This window comes from Cavia porcellus, unplaced genomic scaffold (genome assembly GCF_034190915.1).
Source record: "Cavia porcellus strain 051 isolate PalLab524CR breed Dunkin Hartley unplaced genomic scaffold, mCavPor4.1 scaffold_26, whole genome shotgun sequence".
Classification (NCBI taxonomy): Eukaryota; Metazoa; Chordata; class Mammalia; order Rodentia; family Caviidae; genus Cavia; species Cavia porcellus.
The window spans coordinates 35,364,945-35,384,107 of NW_026947509.1; the positions used below are offsets into that span (position 1 = coordinate 35,364,945).

At 43.6% G+C, this 19,163-nt stretch overlaps 2 protein-coding genes across 38 annotated transcripts in view; one reads left to right on the top strand and one right to left on the bottom strand.

Moving 5' to 3' along the window:
* The window catches only part of Fbxo36 (F-box protein 36), an 87,272-nt gene extending 74,510 nt beyond the window's left edge, over positions 1-12,762 (bottom strand). Inside the window, exon 1 of one of the 4 annotated variants that reach the window (XM_063237178.1) lies at positions 12,490-12,754. In XM_063237178.1, coding sequence (XP_063093248.1) covers positions 12,490-12,585 — 96 coding nt within the window. In that variant the 5' untranslated portion in view covers positions 12,586-12,754. Of the gene's footprint in view, positions 1-12,489 lie in introns of all 4 variants that reach the window. The other 3 variants (XM_063237177.1, XM_003474427.5, XM_063237179.1) reach the window with 3 other exon arrangements.
* Positions 12,207-19,163, top strand: part of Trip12 (thyroid hormone receptor interactor 12) — a 136,536-nt gene continuing 129,579 nt past the window's right edge. For 20 of the 34 annotated variants that reach the window (XM_063237137.1, XM_063237146.1, XM_063237147.1 and 17 more), the window contains exon 1: positions 13,085-13,238. The gene's annotated coding sequence lies outside the window, so the exon portion shown is untranslated. Of the gene's footprint in view, positions 12,228-12,765; positions 13,026-13,083; positions 13,239-13,393; positions 13,557-13,825; positions 13,847-15,818; positions 15,844-19,163 lie in introns of those variants that run through there. The other 14 variants (XM_063237140.1, XM_063237153.1, XM_063237166.1 and 11 more) reach the window with 8 other exon arrangements.

Sequence of the window (19,163 nt, forward strand, 5' to 3'; positions counted from 1 at the left end):
TATCTATTAACCTAGAAATGCCTGAAATTTGTCCTTCTTTATGGCTAAGTAGTACTCCATTGTAAAAAAACCCACATCTTCTTTATCGATTCTTCAGTTGATGATCATTTGGATTGTTTCCGAGATTCAGCTATTACAAAGTGTACTGCTGTAAACATGGGTGCACATATATCACTGTGGTATGATTCTTTTAATTCTTTTTTTTTTTTGTCTTTTTCAGTTTTATCGGTACCGGGGATCGAACTCACAACCGCCTGCTTGCAAGGCAGGTGCTTATGCCGCTGAGCTAAATCCCCAGCCCTGATTCTTTTAATTCTTTTGGAAAGATATCAAGAAGGGGAATAGCTGAGTCAAATGGGACTTCTAGTCCTAGTTTTTTGAGGAATCTCCACGCTGATCTCTACAGTGGTAGCACCAGTCTATACTTCTACCAACAGGGAGAAGCATCCTTTTTCTCCATATCCCCTCCAGCATTTTTTACTGGTTGATTTCTTGATGATCTCTGTTCTTTGTGGAGATGGAATCACAGCACTGTTTTAATTTGCATCTCTTGAATGATCAGTGAGAATAAATATTTTTTTCATATATTTATTTGCCTTTCCTACTTCTTCATCTGAGAAGTGTCTGTTCATTTTAGATGCTGATTTTTGGATTGGTCTTTAAATTTGGTGTGTGTGTGGGTCCCTGTCCTTTTTAAAATTGGGTTAAGTGTTTCCCAGGCAGGGGAAAATGACCAAGACAAGAGGTGAAGTTAAGGGGGCTGGGGATTTAGCTCAGCGGCATAAGCACCTGCCTTGCAAGCAGGCAGTCGTGAGTTCGATCCCTGGTACCGATAAAAATGAAAAAAAAAAGACAAAAAAGAAAAAAGAGGTGAGGTTAAGCATATTCTGATATGTTTATTAGTCATGTATATTGCTTCAGGCAACTTGCCCATTTTCTGATGAGGCTATTTAATCTCATTAATTGAGACGATTAATAACCTCTGAATACTGACTATATTAACTGTCTGCTTTATATATGGCTAACATTTTCTGCCAGACAGTTTTTATTTCTTTTGTGATACTGGGGATCGATCCTATGATCTTTGTATCAAACTACATCCCAGTCCTTTTTATCCTTGTTTTTTTTTTTTTGAAAGGAATAAAACAAAATAATAAAATTCTAAGATAACAATATGTAATCTATTAACTAGTGATTTCCTACTGTTTGTTTTCTGAAATTCTGTATAACTTGTACCCTCTTTCTATTTTTTTCTCTTTCTCCTTAAATAAAACAAAACACAAAATAATAAAATGGAACAAAACAGCAAGAACAATATTGGATTTCAAAAACATGACAAGAAAACCCTCCACAGTTGCTATACTGCATACTGTTATCCTATAGACAGACGCTCAGAGTGCTGACTCCAGTCAGTCAATCAATGCCGGCATTAAGTTGTTTTTGTACCTCAGTTGCTGTCATCCCAGCCTGAGCACCTCAGAATCAGCCCCAAGAGGGCTGACTGTTTCACAGCTAGGGTAGGCTCACTTCTTGTTTTTTTCCCTGGCCGCTTTTCTTTTTTGTTTGGTTTTTTGAGAGAGGGGCTAGCTATGTAGCTCAGGCTGGCCTAGAACTCAGTGATCCTCAGTGTGCTGGGATTACAGGTATGAGCTACCGTGCCCAATTTGTGTTTTGAAATAGGGTCTTGCTAAGTTCCTAACTTGTCCATGTTGGGTTCAGATTTGTGATTCTCCTACCTCAGCCTCCCAGAGTGCTGGGTATTGTTTTATCCCACTTACTGTTTTATTTTATAGTACTGGGGATTGGACCCAGGTCTTTTTTTTTTTGAGGCAGGGTCTTGCTGTGCAGCTCAGGCTGGCCTTGAGCTCACTTTGGAGCCCAGGCTGGTCTTGAACTCACAACGATTCTCCTGACTCAGCCTCCCGAGTGCTGGGATTACAGGCGTGAGCCACCACACCCGGCTTGGACCCAGGTCTTTGAGCATGCTAGTCAAGCCCCATGAACTAATCTTCAGAATTTAATCTTGGTTAAGGTATCACTCATAAAACAATTTTACTTTCAATGTATTTGCTTTTCCTTTTGGTACCAGGAATTGAACTCGGCACCTTGCACTTGCCAGGCAGGTACTGCGCTGCTGTGCTATGTCCGGGCCTGCTTTAGCATTCTTTTACGGCTTCCAGAGTCGCAGTCTTGAGCAGGTGGGGCTGTTCTACCTCCATTACAATAATACTCGCTATTTTCTCATGGTCCTCTCACGACGTAGGTCTGTGTGTTTAACATGCAGCTCTTCAATTGTTCTTTCGCTATAGAACTGGAACCAAGGCTTCTCCCTGGAAGGTCAGTGCTCCGCCGTGGAACTGTGACTGAGCCACATTCTCTTTCAGTTTTGTGCTACTAGGATGAAGCTCAGGAAGTGCTGAGCTGCACCCCAGCCTTTTATTTTTAATTACTACTGCTTTTTTGAGACAGGGTATATATTCTAGGCTGATATTCAATCTACTGTGGCCCAGGCTGGCCTCAGACAATCCTGCCTCAGCCTGGCAAGGGCTAGGATTACAGGTATGCACATGAGGACATCTTGACACAGGGTTTTGCTGTTTGTCTGGCTGGCTTGACAGCTGGTGATCCTCTTGCCTCAGCCTTCTGGAATGTTAGAATTACACATGTGTCTCACTACTTTTTTTTTTGAGACAGGGCCCTCGCTATGCAGTTCAGGTTTGCCCTGAACTACGCACCCCAGGCTGGCCTTGAACTCACACCAATCCTCCTGCCTTAGCCTCCTGAGTGCTGGGATTATAGGCATGTACCAGCACACCTGGCTTCTTGTTTTTATAATGTTTGTTTGTGATGTAACAGCTTTTCAAATACAAAATTTTTTCATGCATAGTATGAGACAATGATTTAATTTTGTGGCAATTTTAATAGCTAATTGTCACAGTAGCTATTCAACGCTTTTTCATTTCCTCCCTGATTTGAAAGGTTAAGTGGGCATTTTAATTTTTTGTGGGACTGGGTATTGAACTCAGGGTCTCTTACCTGTTAGGGAAGCCCTTAACCACTGAGCTACAAACCCTTTAGTCCTTTTTTTTTTTTTTTTTCTTTTCTTTGATTAAGGGTTTTACTGTGTAGTTCAGACTGGTCTTGAGCTCACTACGCAGCCCAGGTTGGCCTCGAACTCTGCTGATTCTGCTACCTCAGCCTCCCAAGTGCTGGGATTACAGGCATGTGCCACCATGGCTGGCTCATAATCTGACTTTTTATAGTCTATAACAAGCGTCAAAGTTTATGGTAAAATATTGAAAGTCTTTCTAAATCCAAGAACAGGATATATTTTTGTCTTTAACATTTTAGTGGAAATATGGTCAATATAATATGGCAAGGATAAAGAAAAGAGATCAGGAAAGAAGGAAAGAAATTTCATATTCATAGATGATGAGTGCATTCTAGACAATCTAAAGAAATCTTCAGGTGAGGCACTATAGTTAGTGACTTAGTAAGGTCACTGGACAAAAGCAAATTTATTCATGTATGTATGTATGTATGTACATAAACGCCTCGCTATGTTGATTCAGCTGACCTCAAGTTTGTGATCCTCTTGTCTCAGCCTCCGAGTGCTAGGATTACAATTTTTTTTTGAGACAAGTCCTTGTTAGGTATTCCAGGCTGCTCTTGAATTCACAGTGATTCTCTGGCCTCTGTCATCCAAATGCTGGTAGAGCCCTTCATTTAGTGTTCCTTTGTTAGCGGCCCTGGGTTCAATCTGCAGCGTTTCCTGCCCACCCCCCCCCCCAAAAAAAAAAAAGTAAAGTAAAACAATCAGGAAACACTACAGGGTCAGCCAATCATCCTGATGGAAAAATGGAAACGATCGAGTCTCAGTCGATCGGGTGAGCCTGGTCCCTGATGAACACTCCTTCGGTTTTTCTGCTGTGGCCTGGGCTTGCTGTCTGGTGTTGACCGATGATGAGCTTCCCAGCTGTGGGTCCTAAACATGCTCAGGTAAAAGAGAGTCCTGTGGTTCCTGTGGATCAGTTTCCTCTTTGAAATTCATGATGCAAAGGAGGATTTTAAAGGCTCTGAGAAAGTGCGGTGAAAAGCAGCGAATACAATTTATGTCATCCACAATTTTCCAGTCTTACTGGATCACAAACCTTCTCTCTGAGACACAGTGGGCCCTGAGTGTTTTACACACATTGAGGTCCTTGCCCTGCCTCTGAGGCAGCCAGGGCTTGAGCTGTTCATTTTATAGAGGAGGAAAAGGCAGGTTGGCAAGCTCCTGATACTGTCTCTGTTTTTCTTTTTTTTCTATTTTGTCTTTTTAGACAGGGTCTTGCTATGCAGTCTAGGCTGGCCTTGAGTTCACTTTTTTTTTTTTTTTTTTTTTGGTACTGGGAATTGAAGTCACGACCTTGTGGTTGCCAGGCAGGCACTTAAGCCGCTAAGCTAAATCCTCAGCCCTCGTGTTCACTTTTTAACCTAGGCTGGTCTCAAACTTGCCGTGATCGTCTCCTGCCTCAGCCTCCTGAGTGCTGGGATTACAGGCATGCACCATCACCTCTGGTTTGATACAATCTCTTGGATACAAACTCAATTTTTCCAAAGGAAGAGTAACTAGCACTTTTCCTTATATCCAGTGACATTTTCATGTCAAACAGCGTGTTGGAGAAGAAATAAAGCCGAGCAGTCTCTGACCAGTAGCCTTATTATGTGGATGAGGTCCTGGCCCCAGCCCAGAGAGCTTCAGACTACCAGGAGGAATGAAACAATTCATGAGTCAGCGACTCTCAATTAAGAGCTCCACTGCCCAACATAATTATGACACCAGTCTGTGTCAATATTGGGTGACAGCAAGTGAACCACAGAGAGCAGGCTAGCAGGAGCTCCTGGGTCTAAACAACTCGCGAGGGAGGAGCAGGGGCTGTATCTCTGTCCAGGTGAACTGAGGATTTAGGAGCTGTCAGATGAACCGGATGTGAGACTTTGGCAAAGCACCCAATACTGTCACTGTCAAAAGTTTCATCGCCTGACTTGTATCACGTCATCCCTTGCCTCCCCAAAGGACTCCGTGAATGCCACTTGAAGGGAAGTAAGATTTTGGATGAAGAGTGATTTCACAACTCTAATTAGGCACATCCTGGAGTGACACAGGGTTGGGATTCATTTTTCTGGAGTGTGTCAGACACGAGGAGTAGAAGCAGAATAATGCAGTTTATTATTACAGACACCCAGCCTAACCTGTGCGGCAGGGAAGGGCATGTTTACGGCAGGTGAAGATGTATGGCAACGAAGCTGGACCAGAGCTGGGTACAAAGTTCTCAGGTATGGAGAAGATGGGTGAAGTGTGGCTTTTTCGGGCTGAGGCAGGGGGTAGCTGAGGCTGAGGGGCTTTAAGAGACAAAGGGCAGCTGATGCCAGGTATGGTGGAGCACACACTTGTGATCATACTACTTGGGAGACTGAAGCAGGAAGGTGGCTGTGAGTAGAGGCCATAAATTTAAGGCCAACTGGAACTGCACGGAAGACCCTCTTCCCTCAAAATCCCAGTCCACAAATTCCTTAAGATCTTACCCAGGATCATTAATCCATTTGCATCCTCTCTAAGTTTCTAGCATTATTTTGCCACAAAAAAATAGGAGCTAGCAAGGTACAGCTGATGGCACAGTGACCCCAGCTGCTCCAACACCGAAAGGAGAAGACAGCTGGGGGCGGGGGGCAGTGATGCTGGCAAAGCAGGGGAAGATGAGAGGGGGGAGCAGGTTTATATTTTATTTAGTTTTATTTTCCTTGAGACAGGGTCTTGCTATGTAGCCCAAGCTGGCCTCAAACTCTTGGTGATCCTTCTTCTTTTGCCTTCTGAGTGCTAGGATTACAGGCATATGCCACAACACCTGGCTACATAATGAGATTTACTTTAAATCTTTATTGCTCTAATAATAAAAATAAATGCACCTTAGCCTAGGAGCTTTAATCTCAGCACCTAGGAGGCCGAGGCAGGAGGATCACCATAGGTCTGAGGCCAGTCTGGGCTACACTGTGAGACTGTCTCCAAACAAACAAACAAAAACAAAGTAAAATCACTGTGGAAAATTCAGATCAGTCATAAATATGAATACAGAAAGTGAAACCAATCCTTAACTTTATGCCTAAGACAGAATCATTCCAGATTTTCCATTCAACAGTTACTGAATCCTCACATTTATTCAAAATGACTTTTTTCTTAAATGAGATCATACTGTGTTTAATCCATCAGCTTGCTTTTTCTTGCGAAAGATCTGTTTACTGAATAAACAGACATTCACATTGTTTTTAAAAGGTTGCATGGTATTCCACAGCATGAATGAATCAGTTATCTACACTTCCGCTAATGGAAAGATGTTTTTACAATTCTTTTCTCTGGTGAAGTTTGCTGCTTAGGCAGCCTTGTGTATATGTGAGAGCATTTTTGGTTATAACCAAATCCCAGAAATTGATTTGCTGGCCTAAGAGCGCATGCATTAACATTGTTAGAATGCATATCTATCTATCTAGACAAGGTCTTGCTGTGTAGTACAGGCTGGCCTTAAACTTTACTGTATAGCCTAGGGTGGGCTCGAACTCTTGGTGACCCTCATACCTCTGCCTCCTTAGTGCTAGGATTACAGGTGTGCAGCACCTCGCCTGGCCTATTTGTCTTTTTTTTTGTCTTTTTGAGACAGGGTGTCTCTATGCAGTTCAGGCCGGCCTTGAGCTCACTTTGTAGCCCAGTCTGGTCTTAAAACGATCGTCCTGCTTCAGCCTCCTGAGTGCTGGAATTACAGGCGTGAGCCACCATACCCAGCCTCCTATTCATTTATTTTGGAATCAGGGTCCTGGTATGTAGTCCAGGGTGGTCTGGAAATCGCTATCCTTTTGTCTCAGCCTTCAGAGTGCTGAGGTTACAGATGTGTACCACTATGTCTAGCTGCATTTGAATTTTAAATCTTCACAACTGGTCTATAGTTTGCAATGGCACTTATACAATTCTGTTTCTCAAGCAGCCCTCACCAAAGCTAGTGTTCTTTGTCACTTTTTTTGTGAGCTATATTCCCAGCCTCATTGTTTTTTTGCTTGTTTGTTTAGACAGGGTCTTCAGGCTGGCCTTGAACTTGCTGTAATCCTTCTCCCTCAGCCTCCTGAGTGCTGGGAGCCACCATGCCTGGCTTTTCAGACTTTTTAAACTTTTTCATTTTGAGTCTGGCAAGATCGAGGTTTGTGAGTTGGATCCCCCGTACAAAAAAAAAAAAAAAAAAAAAAAAAAAAAAAATTGAGACAAGATCTCCTTAAGCCACTAGCTGTCTAAACTGGCTTCAAACCTGTAATCTTCCTGCTTCATCCTTCTAGAGTGCTGGGATTATATGTGTTTGCCTCTATGCCTGGCTTCTCTTAGAAGTCTGGCAGACTGGCATGCACCTTAGGTGTTTTTAGTTAACACTTCAAAATAATTGCATTTTGGGTGGGTGTGAGCGAGCTTTGTCCTCTCTCTCTGCCCCCAGCTATTGGCTTCAGATGAGTTTTGAGTTCTGAGTAGGATTTAGTAAAACAGATGAAGGACGACTAATTTATGCCCAGTTCCTCCTCCCTCACCTGCTGAAAGAAGACTGGTTGGGCATGTTGGTGCTCACAGGATGACCGCCTGTGTGGTTCCCTTCGAGAGGCCATTCCTGCCAATTTGCATTTCCATAACCTAGGGTTCCTGCTTTTAACAACTTTCAAGTGCAGTGTATTTCGCATTAAACCCAGTTTACCAGTTTTGGCCACCTTAAGCAAACTTTTATTTGGAGAAAAAGAAAACACACAATTCCTTTCTCTTTCTCTCTCCCTCTTTCTTTTGAGGTGTTAGGGATAAAATCTATGCCAGGTAAGTAAGTACTCTATCACTGAGCTACATTCCCAACTGGAGTGCAAAATATCGCTAATGGTGCCCTGCTATATTATGGACTAGGGAGTTTTTTTTTGGTTCTTCTACTTGTAAAGTGTCTTTATTATTCATTAACTTGGCAATTCCTCATGAACTTCCTTTTGAGTTAAAAGACTCATAACATAATATATGTAAAAATATATAATGTTAAAGTAAGAATCAGTTGATTTTATACATATATTATTATTTTTGGTTTTTTGAGATGTAGCCCAGGCTGGTCTTGAATTCACAGTGGTCTTCCTGCCTTGGTCTCCCAAGTGCTGTGTTTACAGGCATGCACTGCCATGCCCAGAGAGTGGTAATATTTGATTTAGAAAGCAGTGCACTTGGGGCTAGGGATTTAGCTCAGCGACATAAGCACCTGCCTTGCAAGCAGGTGGTTGTGAGTTCGATCCCTGGTACCCCCAGTACCGATAAAAATGAAAAAGACAAAAAAAAAAAAAAAAAAAAGAAAGCAGTGCACTAATTTTTCTAAGCTTTGGGATTGCTATTATAAAGATCAGATTTGAGAATTAATTTTATTGGGCCCAAACTAAATTTAGAAAGTTGTTTTTTTTTGAAAAAAAGTAATAAAAATAAAATTAAAAACCTGAATAATACATGAAAATCAACAACATGGTATCAATTTTTGTTTTGTTTTGCTTTATGAGATAGGACCTCACTATGTAATTCAGGCTGGCCTTGAACTTGAGGTACTCCTGCCTCAGCCACCTGAGTGCTAGAATTACAGATGTGCACCACCACACCCAGCTTCAAATAGTTAATGGAGAACATTTCTATATACATAAAAGTGTATTTTAATGTTATATGTGTAAGAAAGCAAATGCATATTTATTTTAAGAGCAGAATATATTTATTGAGAGAAAGAAAGCTCCTGTCTGAGACAGAAGGGGTCCCAAATGGGTTGCCCAAAAATTTATTTACTGATATTCATTTTTTAGGAAATATTTACTCATAAATATTTGTATTCTGGAGACGGAATCTCACTGTTGTTTTAATTTGTATCTCAAATGAACATTTTTTCTTCTTTTAGTCTTTCTTTATCTGAGAAGTGTGTATTCATCTTTTTTGGATAGGATCTTTGAATTTTTTTTTTTTCTACCACTGCTGAGATGAGAGTATCTTTAAATTTTGGGGGCCTATATTTTTCAATTCTTTATATGTTCAAGAATGGCTATCATCAAGAAATCAACCAATACGGGGCTGGGGATTTAGCTCAGCGGCATAAGTGCCTGCCTTGCAAGCAGGCAGTCATGGGTTCAATCCCTCATACCGGTAAAAACGAAAAAGATAAAAAAAAAAAAAAAAAAAAAGAAATCAACCAATAACAAATGCTGGCAGGGCTGTGGGGTAAAAGGAACCCTTCTCCACTGTTGGTAGGAGTATAGTCTGGTGCAACCACTGTGGAAATCAGTATGGAGATTTCTCAAAAAAACGAGGATTAGAGGTCCCATTTGACCCAGCTATTCCATTTCTAGGTATCTTCCCAGAAAAATTAAATGCCCAACAACTGAGGAATGGATAAAGTAGATGTGTTTATATATATATATATATATATAATTGAATACTACTTAGCCATAAAGAAAGATAAACTTGGGACTTTCATAGGAAAATGGGTACAATTCAAGACCATACTTGTAAGTGGAATAAACCAGACTTACACATATAAACGTTGTATTGTCTCACAATGTAAAACTCTAAAAGAGTAAACAAGAACCAAAACATACAATAGATATTGTGAATAGGAAAGAAACTGTTGGATGGGGATTTAGCTCAGTGGCACAAGCGCCTGCCTGGCAAGTGCAAGGTCGTGAGTTCAATCCCCGGTAAAACAAAAACAAAAACAAAACAAAACAAAACAAACTGTTCAAAAGAAAACAAAAACTGTGATGGGAGAAAGGGGAGAGGAAGGAAGGGAAAAGAAAATATATACACAGAAAATAGTTAAGATAGTTATACAGTTCGTTTCTGAGTTTAATGAAAAGAAAATTTTGTGTGAATCCTTTTTTGGACAATACTTCATGCCTATATCTTATACTCTGAATAACACTATGAATATAACAATATGCAATGTATTAATCATTGTTACTCTCTTTTTTTTGGTCTTATTTTTATCGGTAGCAAGGATTGAACTCAGGACAGCCTGCTTGTAAGGCAGGTGCTTATGCTGCTGAGCTAAATCCCCAGCCCCACATTGTTACTCTCTTACTAGCTTGTCTTGAAACTGTTTTGTTGTTATTTTTACTTTTTCTGTTTAAAATTTTTAAAAAAGATTATATTCTGGATTATGCCAAAGGTATGAATGACACAGTTGGCCTCATATTAATATTAAATGTGTATTTTTTGTATTTTAAGCCAACAACCCAAAAAATGCAGTGAAAAATGGAATCTGCATGAAGGAATCACCAATTTGAATTAAGCTCCTATGCTGGATAATATACAATAGTGTTTGGACTGAAGGCAGAAGGGAGGAGAGAGTAACTGTAGAAAGTCACTCCAAAAAAAAGTGCATTTTACAAAACATTTTTTAATACTAGTCTTTTAGTACTTATTTATGTCAGGCTACTGCTTATTGGGTGCTTGGTTTCCTGTACTGAGACATGGAAAAATTATCTTGTGGTTAGAAAATAACATTCTCCAAAGCATGACTGAAAAGTATATTCTTTGGCTTGCTATCTTTTTACAACAAATTTTACTTTAAAATGAGGGTGACTTAATCATATTTGAGATGAACACACTCTAGCGGAACTGTACTATGGATTTGTTCAGACAGCTTGATAAAGAAAGTGGATCAAATCTTGAAAAGGAATATACAAGTCATGACAGAAAAACTAGGGTCAAAATAAAGAAGGGTTTTTCGACTGGGGGTATATAGACTCAGTGGTAGAATGCCTACTTGTGAGGGACCGGAAGTTCTACCCTCAGTAGGAGGAGGGTAAAAAGATTTTAGATATTAAAAAAAAAGAGAGACTTCTGAGGGCATGAGGGTGAAGCTTTCACAAAACATAGTATATAGAAAAAGGTAAGTGCTCAGATTAAACCTGAAAACAAAGTCTTAGCCAGTTGTAGTGGTGCAAGCACATAATCTGAGCACTTGGGAAGCCGAGACAGGAGGATCTAGAGTTGGAAGCCAGCCTAGGTGACCTAGGGAGCCATCTCAGAAAACAAAACAACGGTAAAAAGAAAACAACCTGAAAAGCACCAACAACAGAAGCACTCTGAAGAAAAACTAATGCCAGCGTGGTTCTAAATTTATTAAACTACAATGTTCAAATGAAAGATTTTGATTGACAGTACAGGACGGGCGATGAAGTAACATTAGAATATTCTGACTTACAGTAGCTGAATATAAAAGATGATGTAGGCCTGGAATATTATGCTTTTTATCACTCACATAAAAAAGTGAACTGTCAGGATCAGAGACTTAAAAAGCTAATGGAAGAGTCAATGACTCTTCAGCATTTAAGAAATTCCGAATTGTATGTATAAAAGTTTCTTAAAAAGTTAAAAAATTAAAAAATGACAGGCTGATATTACATGCGGAATATGTCCAAGTCTTAGATTTTAAAAAAATTGTACATATTATTCCTTTAATTTTAAAGATGCCCTGAAATAAAATTAATTCACTGGTCTTTTGAGGGCTCCTAGAAAAACTGATGGAATAATCAATATCCGCACCTAACTGTATAAAAAATTCTAAATTTCATTTTACACAATTATCTATTTAAAACCCGAGGTACATGACTAGCTCAGCGATAGGCATTAAGATCAGCCAGGTCTCAGAAGCCAGCTCAACTTGATTATTCCATGGGCACAATAATAAATCATCCAACGCCCACCCTCCATCTAAAGTGGGCATAAAATAGGCCGACGGTTACTCTGCTCCAGCGATAACATAATCCTCGGTCTTATTGTTGTGCGGCAGATGTCATTATGGGTGGGGCCGAAGCACAGGGCAGCTGAAACACTTTTGTATCCCCCCTCCTCGCACACTTTCAATGGGACAGAAGCGGATCCAACAAGGTAAGGGGGAGCTCTCCATCACCCACTCCTGCTAGAAATAAAGCAATGTTGAGGTAGCCGTGGAGTTCGTGAGACTTAAACAAAAAAGTCCCCAAGATTAAATTCTACCCTGGAAAAAAAAGACCGTCCCTTCCTCTCTTCCTCCCTTCCCCCGGCTCCTCCTCGGGACACTTGGCTGAGTCTTTCTTTCCCTCCTTCCCACGCTGAGGTGAGGCGGCACGCAGGCCGAGGACGCCTGTTTTTCTTGGCGCGCGAGCGAACGCCGCAGGTACGCAGCCGGAGCGGCGGGAAGGGAGCGGGCGGCTTTGTGGAAAGACGCCGAAGGCTCGCCGGAGACCAACAAGGAGAGGAGAGAGTAGGGACACGCGGGCCTCCGGGCCGAGGTGACGAGGGAAATCTCTACTTCCAGCGAGGGACTGAGCGCTTCCGGCGGGCCACGGTCGCTCACGGCCTAACGCGGCCCGCGTTTTGGGGCCCAACCGGGCCAGATAGGGGGGTAGGGGGAAGGGTAAACCGCGGCTCGCACTTGCCTGAGAGCGGGTGACCAATAACTGGTAGTAGTCTTTGCTGGGCGCCGGGCCTTGTCCTACAGTTTCGTACAGAGTCTCCGGCAGCCACGACGCCATCTTGGGACGCCACCGCCGTCGCTAAGACAACCAGGAAGGGGCGGGGCTTGCTGGGGTCAGGGGGTCAAAGTCCTAGTTTAAATTGAACCCAGCTTTTGAGCTGTCAGGGATATTTGTAATTCGGGCGATAGTTTCATCTTGCAAGGTTCCCTAGAAGTCCTTGTCCGTGAAATTTCCATGACATAGTCCTGGGTGACCCGAAGGGGAATTAGTTCCTGCTGCCACTGAGGGGAGGGGGTGACCCCGGCGGAGGGATATGGAACGAAGCCCCACAGTCTCCTTCCTGGTCCCTCACAGGGATCGTGAGGAGATCACAGGTCGGCCGGGGCGCAGTGTCCGGCGCGGGGCCGGGAGGAGCGATGTGATAGCTCGCTAGTAGGCGCGCGGGTAGTCCCGCGGACGAGCCCGACGGCCGTGGCCAGGGGCGAAATAGTTCCAAGGTGCCGGGCGGGCGGGCGGGCGGGGAGGGAGGGAGGGAGGCGCGCGGCGGAGGCGCACCGCGGTGCGGTGCTGCGGCTCAGCTGATAATTGAAGGGACCCGAGGAGCTGCCTCCGCCGCCGCCGCCGCCGCCGCCGGGGGGGTGGGGTGGGGAGTGAGTGGAAGTTACTGCCGCGCCACCGAGTCGGGACCGGAGACTTTGGGGCCTAATTAGGTAATTGGGGCGCAGTCGTGAGCGGCGGAGACCGGCTGGGGGGAGGGGGCCGTGTGTGGGGTGGGGGTGACGGGGGAGGAGCTGGAACAGAAAGTCCCAGGAAGCCCGCTTGTGTCATCGCCGCGCTTGGGCCCCCGCTCGGCCTGCTCCCGGCGGCGGCGGCGGCAGCGGCTGGGCCGCGGAAGGACCGGGCCGTGGCTTGACGGGGAGGCGCTCCAGGCGGACCGCGGCCTGAGGGGACCGGGTCGGCGGGAGCGCGGGGGTCACCGGCTCCCCCCTCGGGCCCTCGCTATGAGGAGGGCCCTTCACGGAACTGGGGTGAGGCGTGTGAGGGTCTCGAGAAGCCCGGCGGAGCCTGGGGGGCCGGAAGTGAGCTTGGGAGCTTGGAGGGCGTCTAGGAGGAGAGAAAGTGGGGGGCCGGAAGTGCAGGTGGGGTGTGTGAAAAAGGCAAGGGTTCCCCGGAAATGGGACGGGGGGCCCGGAAACCAGGAGAGGGTAGGCTCTGTGCTGGGGGCGGCCCGGAAATGGAAAGTAGGGAGTAGCTCGAGTGACAACAGTTGTAGGGAGCGAGGGTCCGAGGAGGGGAGGCCGAGGGACTTCAGACCGCAGTAAGGGGCTTCCTGCAACAGACGAGTGGGCGCCCGCGGCGCTGGCGGAGGGAGGACGGCGGCGAGAGGGGCCGGCGGAGACGGGAGAGGCCGGGGAACTTGGCCGAGGGAACCGCGCATCCTTCCACATACACCAACACGGGGTCTGGTGGATGGGGAGGCGAGCTGGGACCCGGGGCAGGGTAGTGGGCCGGTTGTCACCCCAATCGTATTAGCATTCAGAACGAGTCAGGCGAGTAATTTATTTCGATGTGGATTACATAAAACCTATTATAACGTCGGTCCGGTCCGTTCAACCCCTCCTCTGGGGTTTCAGAAAACAAGAAACAAGTTCGAAGGGGAGTTCGAATCAAGAAGGTTGTAAAACCCCCAAATCCTGGCTTTTCCGTGTCTCTCACTTCTTCCTCAGAATCAACAGAAATCCTTAGTTGGGTAGAAGGCAGAAAATTCGTCAGCATTTAAAAACATGCCCTGTGCAGGGGTAGGGGGGAGTGTCGAGAGGGAATTGGTTACCCTTGTGGGGCGAGGGGTGTAGGGAGAGGGGTTGCTTCCCAACCCTGAAGACAGATTTGTTTGTTTTTGATAATGCCGTTGTACTTTGTCTGGGGGGAGGCATAGCTCCGGTGTCGCGTCAGGCGGGAGGCGGGGGGGGGGGGCAGAGTTTGCTGCTTGGCTAATTGGGGGAGGGGACGTAACCGTGTGCGTGGGGCGGCGGGGCGGGGGTTCGGTTGAGCACGCAGTGGTTCTGTTGGGGGTGAACGTCTTAACTGCTCTCCCGCTGGTCTCCTTTCCTAGCCTGCGCTCTCAATCTCGCCTGGGCTGCCAGATCACCCGATCTCCAGGCTTTCCTCCGTTTTGTAGGCCCCTCAGTGGTGTGTTTAACTTTCTATTCCTCTCTAGAGCCTCATTAGATATTTTTGGCGTTTCATTTAAAGACCTGGCAAGTCGAGGCTCAGACTCTCTAAAAACAAAACAAAAATGCGTAGTAGAAAGTTGAAAGAGCTATTGAGTAGGATAAAAAACTGACGCTGGGAACAAAGGTCCTAGTTGTGTTAGGGGGGAAAAAAAGGCAAGAGGCCTGTATATGAGGCCTTGTGTGTGTCGCATTTATATGGGTGGAGGGGAACAGTTAGGTTTGTGGAGCAGAGTTATCAGAGATTTTAGAGACCAGTAAATTGTAGGGGGTTTTATTGCGGCTTATTTTTATGGTATAGCATCCAAACAGATCAACATTAAGTATAGGTTTTAGAATAAACAAAATTTCTGCATGACTCCCACTTATGCAGCCCCAGAAATACCTAACGGGTATGTGTTTCTGTCATCTTTGGTAGATTGGGGAGTTTTTCTTTCATTTATTTTAAATTTCATTTATTTTAAACCTAGGAGAGAGCACATTAACAGGGTTGGGGGTGTGAGCCATGTACATGTCTGTTTTTCTATCAAGGTGCCAATAGCATAAGAATTGCAGAACTATAAGACTATCATTGTTTCTGAGTTCAGTTTTTTAGGCATGTGAGTGGTTTTTAAGTCTGCTTAGCTGACATTTAACTGTTTAGTGTGTATCTGTGATCAGGCATTTTGCTTTAGTCTTTTCATTTACTTCTAAAAGTTTGAAAATTCTGTTGGCATTTAAAGTTCTTTCTTCTTTTTTTTTTTTTTTTTTTTTGTCTTTTTCGTTTTTATTGGTACCAGGGATGGAACTCATGACTGCCTGCTTGCAAGGCAGGCGCTTATGCCGCTGAGCTAAATCCCCAGCCCCTGGCATTTAGAGTTCTAGAAAGTGCTGTGGTAAAATTTTCACATTTTAAAAATGGATAGGATGCTAAGTGGATTGGGAGAAAATCAGGGTTTTTATCCAGCAAAAGTAAATTTGAAGTAATATTTAATTTTCCATTCTAACTTAAGATTTCTTATCTGGATAAGGTATTTGGATCCTAAAATTTTAAGGGCATCTTTCTATCGAAGATACCACTAGATTGCAAGATCATTCACTGCCAGTAAGTACCTGTGTGACCTTGAGCTGGTCATTTGACGTATCTGGTCTTCATTTATTTTATTTGTATAATGGGGGGAATGGTAATTCCTCTGTTACCTTTCTGAATGATTTTACTGGTGAAAAGACCCAAAATGGTACATAAGTACAAGATGTTGTTTTTTTGTTTGGGTGTTTTTGAAACAGGGTCTCACTCTGTAGCCCAGGCTGGCTTTGAACTCTTGATGAGTCTCCTGAAAAATTACAGGTATGGGCCACAAGGCCCAGTATATTGTTAGTTTGAAGAAATCACATTAGGATTTTTGTGTCTGCATTGGAAACTGAACCCAGGGCCTTTATGCTGAGCTACCCCCTGACCTTGTCCTGCTTTTCTTTTTAGCTTTTTTGAGACAGGGTCTTGCTGTGTAGTTCTGGCTGGGCTTGAACTCACTGTGTAACCCAGGTTGGCTTGGAAATTGAGGTGAGCCTATGAAGTTCTGGGATTCCAGGCATGAGCCACTACGTCCAGCTTTTTTCTGTTTTTTTGAGTCAGAATCTTGGTCAATTGCCTAGGTTGGACTCAAATTTGGGATCCTCTTGGCTCAGCCTGTCAGAGTGCTGGGATTACAGTCATGTACTACCATGCCCAGTTTGGAAAATTACATTAGCTATTTTGAGAATATGTAAAAAGGTACAGCTTCTTACCAGTGTTGGTGATTATCATTTATTTAAACGTAGGTTGAAATGCAGTATAGCATTTAATAATTACAAGTTTCTTCTTGATTGGTAGTAGAAATTGGGCCCAAATTTAATTTTTTTTTTTTTTTTTTGTGGTGCCAGGGATCCAACTCATGACCTAGCACTTGGCTGATGGACTCTTGTGTCACTGAGTAATATCCCCAGCCCATCAACTGTTATATTTTTTAAAATTTTGCATTGACATATGATGTATTTTTTAAAACACATATCCTACTAAATAAAATTTTTAATCATATTTAGAGAAACTTCAAGATTTCTTTTTCTTTCTTTTTTTGGGGGGTTAGAATCAGGGTCTCCATTTTCAGTGAGATTACACAGGCATGTACCACTCACTATACTTGAGTCTTTGACTTGTTTAATTTTTGTTTGTTTGTTTATTATGTTTTGTTTTTTTTGAGACAAGAAGGTCTTTTTATGCAGTTCAGGCTGGCCTTGAGCTCACTTTGTAGTCTAGGCTAGTCTCAAACTCCGACAATCCTCCTGTCTCAGCCTCCTGAGTGCTGGGATTACAGGCGTGAGCCACCACCCCTGACTTTTAATGTTTTAATTAAGGAAATCATGGAGGTTTTGTTTTTTTTTTTTTTTTTTTAATCTTTGTTTTTTTAACTGCAGGACTGTGTGCTTGCAAGGCAGGCACTTATGTCACTGAGCTAAATCCCCAGCCCCTGTTGTGTTTTGTTTTTGAGATGAGCTATGTAGCCCAAACTGGTCCCAAATTAGAGGCAGTGCTCCTGCCTCAGCCTCCCAAGTGCTGGGATTACTGTCATGAATGACACCCAGCAGGGAAAACCATTTCTGAATTTCAATCTTGTGTTTTGTTTACAAAATCTAGGGAGCTTTTTTACTTCCTTTCAGGTGGATGAGCAGGGATCTTTGAGCAAATGTGGTACCAGTTGCTTTTATTTTTCCCTGTTTTTAATTTGATGAATTCAGATTGTTAGCCTGCTTGTTTTTATCAAGTTGTTTCTTGCTTTTGCCAACCTGAATAATACTTTTCCCTCATTGAAATCAAACAAGTGCATACCATACACAGAATAACCTAGTAGCCACGGAATTTAAAGGCTAACTTCATGGCCTCAGTTCACTTTCTTCTTTTTTTTTTTTTTTTGGGACATTTTGTTTTATTGTGGAGAAAAAAATCAAGATTAATCTTAAGTGGCAATAGTGCCTGCCTGCCTGGCAAACAGGAGGTCCTGAGTACAATCCCCGGTTACAAACAAAACAAAACAAAACAAAAAAAACCACTCACTGAGGGATGCTGCCCCCAACACACCACAGTATGAAGTCCTGGGCCTAAAGAACGCCCCTCCCCCCATGGGTACCCAAGGAGGAAAAGAGGGTTAAGCAGGACACCCCAGCTACAGGGTGGGGTCTGTGCCAGTCACCCACTACCTCCTCCACGGGCTCCATGTACCAGGAAACAAGCTGGGGGGAATGGCTGGCCCAACTGTGAGGGCCCCCCCAGGGGGCCAGCGTGACACAAAAGGACCAATGCCAGGCCAGGGTGGAACCAGAGGTGGTGGAGTCTCATCCCATGTCAGGTGGTCGCCTTCCCCACACAGCATTCTTTTTTTTTTTATCGGTACCAGGGCACTTTCTTCTTCTTCTTCTTCTTTTTTTTTTTATCGGTACCAGGGATCGAACTCACGACCGCAAGCTTGCAAGGCAGGCGCTTATGCCGCTGAGCTAAATCCCCAGCCCCCTCAGTTCACTTTCTTAAACTTGGATTCTCTGACTTTGTCTCTTGTGTTTCTGGCTGCCTGCGTAACTTTGATTTCTGGATTAAAGTGGTGTATTGTTGACATGTGTTGCTTTTGTTTCCCTTCATAAACTTCCTGAGAGAGGAGATTATCTCCTATTATTGTGGGATGGGTAAAGGCACTCATAGACCTGACTGAACAATAATCCCTGTTGTTTTTGTGGGTGTTTTTTGAGATATAGTCTCATTCTAGCCCAGGCTGGTTTAAAACTCATGACAATCTTTCTGCCTCAGCCTCCTGTTGGCTGGGATTATAGGCACGTACCACCATGCCTCATCTTGTCACACGCACAGCTAGTCTTTGGGTTGGAAGGACCCTTAACTTTCATGAAATTCTTCAGAATGCTTTGTGGTTCAGGTGAGTGATTATGGTCTGTCTTCCTCAGCCAGTGTACCTTTAGAGTGCCTGAGTAGATGTAAATGGTCGCCTCCATGATTTAGGAGTCAGCTAGGAAATCATTCTGTGCCCATTTTCTGTAACCAAGCTAGAGCTAACAGGGAGTATAGGCCAGAAAAGTGGAAGAAGAATCTGTCGAAAATTGTACAAGAAATAGTTTGTAAATGGTTGTATAATCTTAGGGGTTGTGGCTTTCAGTGTGTAATGTGAGTTTTACATTTGTGTCCTAGCAGTTGTTCCCTCGTGCTTTGCCTGTGTGCTGTGTGTGCCCAGTAGTGCATGTGTTAGAGCTAGGTTAAGTACAGTGCTGTGCTGGACCAGTCTCTGGCTTTTTATGTAGTACTTAGCTAATGTCTTGTATTTTAAAAAAGTATAGTGTGTTAATTAAATCTAATATAGATAGTTTTAGGTTATTAGGAAAGAAGACTTT